The 3,493-nt window shown below is 37.7% G+C and overlaps 1 protein-coding gene across 1 annotated transcript; it reads left to right on the top strand.

Moving 5' to 3' along the window:
• On the top strand, positions 1 to 510 carry LOC115694118 (zinc finger protein 11-like). The gene has a single exon (XM_030621241.2). It carries the CDS (start codon positions 1 to 3, stop codon positions 508 to 510), a length of 510 nt encoding a protein of 169 aa, XP_030477101.2.
• Positions 511 to 3,493: the final 2,983 nt, after the last annotated feature.

Below are 3,493 nucleotides of genomic sequence, written 5' to 3'. Positions count from 1 at the left end.
ATGATCGTCCACAGAAGGGAGCGAGCCAGGCTGAAGCAGTTGTCCTCATGGGTCGTTGAGTGTCATCCTCCTCCTCCTAACCCGAACCCTAACATTGTCGTGACTAGCTCTTCTCAGAGCTCTCACTCGCAGTCTCAGCTCAACCCTACCCTCTTGCCACCTTTACCACCATCATCTCCTTCGGTGAACAAGCCCTTCTTATGTGCTTGCCCTCCTTCGTTGTCCTCAGATCTTGATCATGGGGAGCGCAAGAAGTTGGTTGTCATCGCAGCCGATGATGGCCCTCCTAGTGGTTTTCCGAGACGAGCAAGTGATGATGAGGGGAAGAAGCGAAGCAGGAGATCAGCAGGTGTCGCTGGAGTGGAAGAAGAAGCAAAGGGACAACTAGAGAAGGATAAGCTCGTAGAAGTGCATGGAGATCTTAGCAGATTGAAGCTGGAGATCGGGCTGATCAAGGATCCTAGCTGCAGTCTCGATTTGGAGCTCCGACTCGGGATCTTAGTGCTGTAATCTCCCAAATCCTTTTGGCAACAACAACGACGATTATTATTCGCAAATTCCTCAAAATCGCAATTTGATTTAATGTAATGTCTCCCATACTTCCATATGATCCCCTGTATATTTTCATGTATATGCATCTTTTTAACAAATTTGATAATTACAAGATTTTTGGTGTCTCCTTTCTGTCTAAAAGTTGAGTGGTGATTAGCAAATGCCAGGTAGAGTCCTTAGAACTATCCATTTTCATGGAGTCAACAGGATGTGAGTTTATTGACTTATATATACATATACATATATATATATATATATATATGTATGTATGTATGTATTATATCTTGATGCATTGGGTGACCCTCTTCTTTCACTATATGATTATGATCTTGAAGAGAACATCGATTCAAACCGAGCGCCACTTATTTTGATTTTCTGGTATATTTGTGCTATGATGAAAGATTGCAACTGGGACAAAAAAATATATATAATCTTGTTTTCTAACTCGTCAAAAAAATTCTCAGACAAGTGTTTCTTTTGATAGCCATCGTGATATTTGGTGAATAAGTGATGATCCAATTGCTTGTACTATCGTGAAATATTGAAGGATTTAGTTTGAAGTTTAGTCGAACCATTTTATTCGTTTTGCCTGATCTTCTTCCTCAAAGAGAGGTTCAACGTAGAACTATTTCATTTGTCAAATAAATTTATTATGACATGTAGATAGCAGCATACTCCGAATTACTACCATAAGAAGTACTGCTTAGACAGATTATGCAGAATTGAATTCAAATTTCCAAATGATATACACCACCCGCAACACCTAAGAAGAAGGTTTCCAATGCAGCTAGAGAAACAAGACAAGAATTTTCCTAAAAAACCTTCTTTTCTCATCATACTATTTGTGTCTTGTCAATACATGCCGCATGCTCACGAATTGCGACTAAGATGCATCACAATCACATTGCTACTTCTATCGTAATTGCAGTTATTCAGCAATGATACATGCAGCCATGGGAGCTGCGAAGGGATCAGTAACATGTTTAGATCACAATGTCTTCTATTCACAGTAACTTTGTGCTTACACCTGTCACTGCTTAGGTGGAGGCCCTCACGATGCACGTGGGAGGAGCGGTTTGCGTGCATCCACGAGGATTAATCGGGTCGAAAGATTAGGGATTGTAATAAGAAGAAAAGAAATGTTAGATGACTGAACAATCAGGAAACAGTAAATGGGAATACAACATATTCATGTGGTTCAACCAATTAGGAACAATGTCCCATTGACATTTGGAAGTTACAATAAATAGGAATGCAATTATTTATTTCGTTTGGAAGTTTCAGTGAACTGGGAGCTTGGCTAGTTTAAGCTACCTGCGTGGGTGGCGTATAGTAACATTCGTATTTTCTCCAAGCGCGCCTGAAAAATAAATGCATTCGAGTGTTCGGATGGCATGGGCCGATGAGGTCTTCACTATAATTTTGAGCGCATAGCTTTGGTTTTGCAATGAAGAGAGATGACTAATATACCTTGTTGTAAATTTGAATGGCTTCGAATCAAAGAGCAATCAAGTCGGACTTTGAGGCGTGATATCACTTTCCTTAAAGATTTATTTGCCCCACAATTGTTGCTAATGGTCACCAGCAAAAATCCTCCAGGATACAACAAAGTCTCAAAATGAGAATACTAGATAGCAATTCTAGTATTTCTCCAGGGTCTCTCTAGGAAACAAAAGAAATGATTACTGTAGTTTTGGAAAGAAGACTTGAAGAAATTGATCTCTCTTTTCTTTCTTGCCAAAAACTGACATATATAGAAATCAGTCTTAAAGAACATTGGCAACTCTTCACGAAAGGTTGCAAAGCTAACAAAGATATTCCTTCGGAAGAAGTTGCAAACTGAATAGATGCAACCCTTCGGAAAAGATTGAAAACTGAATAAGTATAATCTCCAAAAGTTGTCTTGGAAAGACACATGTAAAATTCGGAATAAAATAAATAAATAAATAAATATATAATTCCGAATTTTCATAATTTCGAAAATTACTTAATAAACAAAAAAACAACCTTTCAAATAATAAAAATTAATAAGATAACCTTACGAAATAAAATAAAAATATAAAGGGAAGTGCTAAGTGCGCCTAATAATCGCGCCAAAATCGCGCAATTATTCGCGCACCCGCACGCGGGTATTGTGTGGACTAGCACACACCCCATTGTCTTCACTCTAAATAGCAAGAAGATATTCACAGTTATAAAGTGGCCCACTTTCTCAAAACTTTCCTATGTGGGACAAAGGAAAATGCACTATTTTGTTTGTTTTACAAACAAACAACCAACAATCCCCCACTTTGTTTGTAAAACAAAATACCAACTAAGATTAAAAAAAAATAAAAAAATACAGCCATAATTTTCATGAGATTAATATACATACATAAAGGTCTCTTTCGAGTTAAACCTTTACTTAGTACAAGTACCTCAAGACTCTATCAAAGTGACAAGTAGTTCGGCTTTAAACTCGTACTTTTAAATAATAGAATCGCACATACCGCACATATACTAACCTCTTGTTTCAGCGAGAAGTTCTATATTACTCGGCACTATTATGGCCTTGTGCTTGATCCTGTTTCATGAGCTCTCTAGAAAGCAACCCTAACTTTCGTAAGAAGCGGCACCACTTCTAAGCTCATATAGGTGAAGTATCTACCATGTGTTTCTGTTACTATTAACACATTACATATTTGTACAATACTTCATTAAGAATTCAATTCACCCTTGAAACCGTAACAGACGATACCGACTTCTCATATCAGGGCTAGCGTCGGTATCAAACAATCACTTTTCAGTAACTTGTTTTTACCCATTAAACCTTATAACTAGTGATGTTCTAGAAAAAGGTCGGATTACCATTACTGATGATTTTAATTAAAGGGTTTCAGCCCCATTTCTTATGAGGTCATTTTTACCATATCTTTTGGTAATGCCTTTGTCAAAGGATCAG

Source organism: Syzygium oleosum, unplaced genomic scaffold, assembly GCF_021117445.2.
Source record: "Syzygium oleosum isolate NSW1041296 unplaced genomic scaffold, Sole_v2.1 Sole_v2.09, whole genome shotgun sequence".
In the NCBI taxonomy this organism is placed as follows: Eukaryota; Viridiplantae; Streptophyta; class Magnoliopsida; order Myrtales; family Myrtaceae; genus Syzygium; species Syzygium oleosum.
Note: the sequence above shows the minus strand (reverse complement) of the source record. Positions and strands in the feature narration are given on the sequence as shown.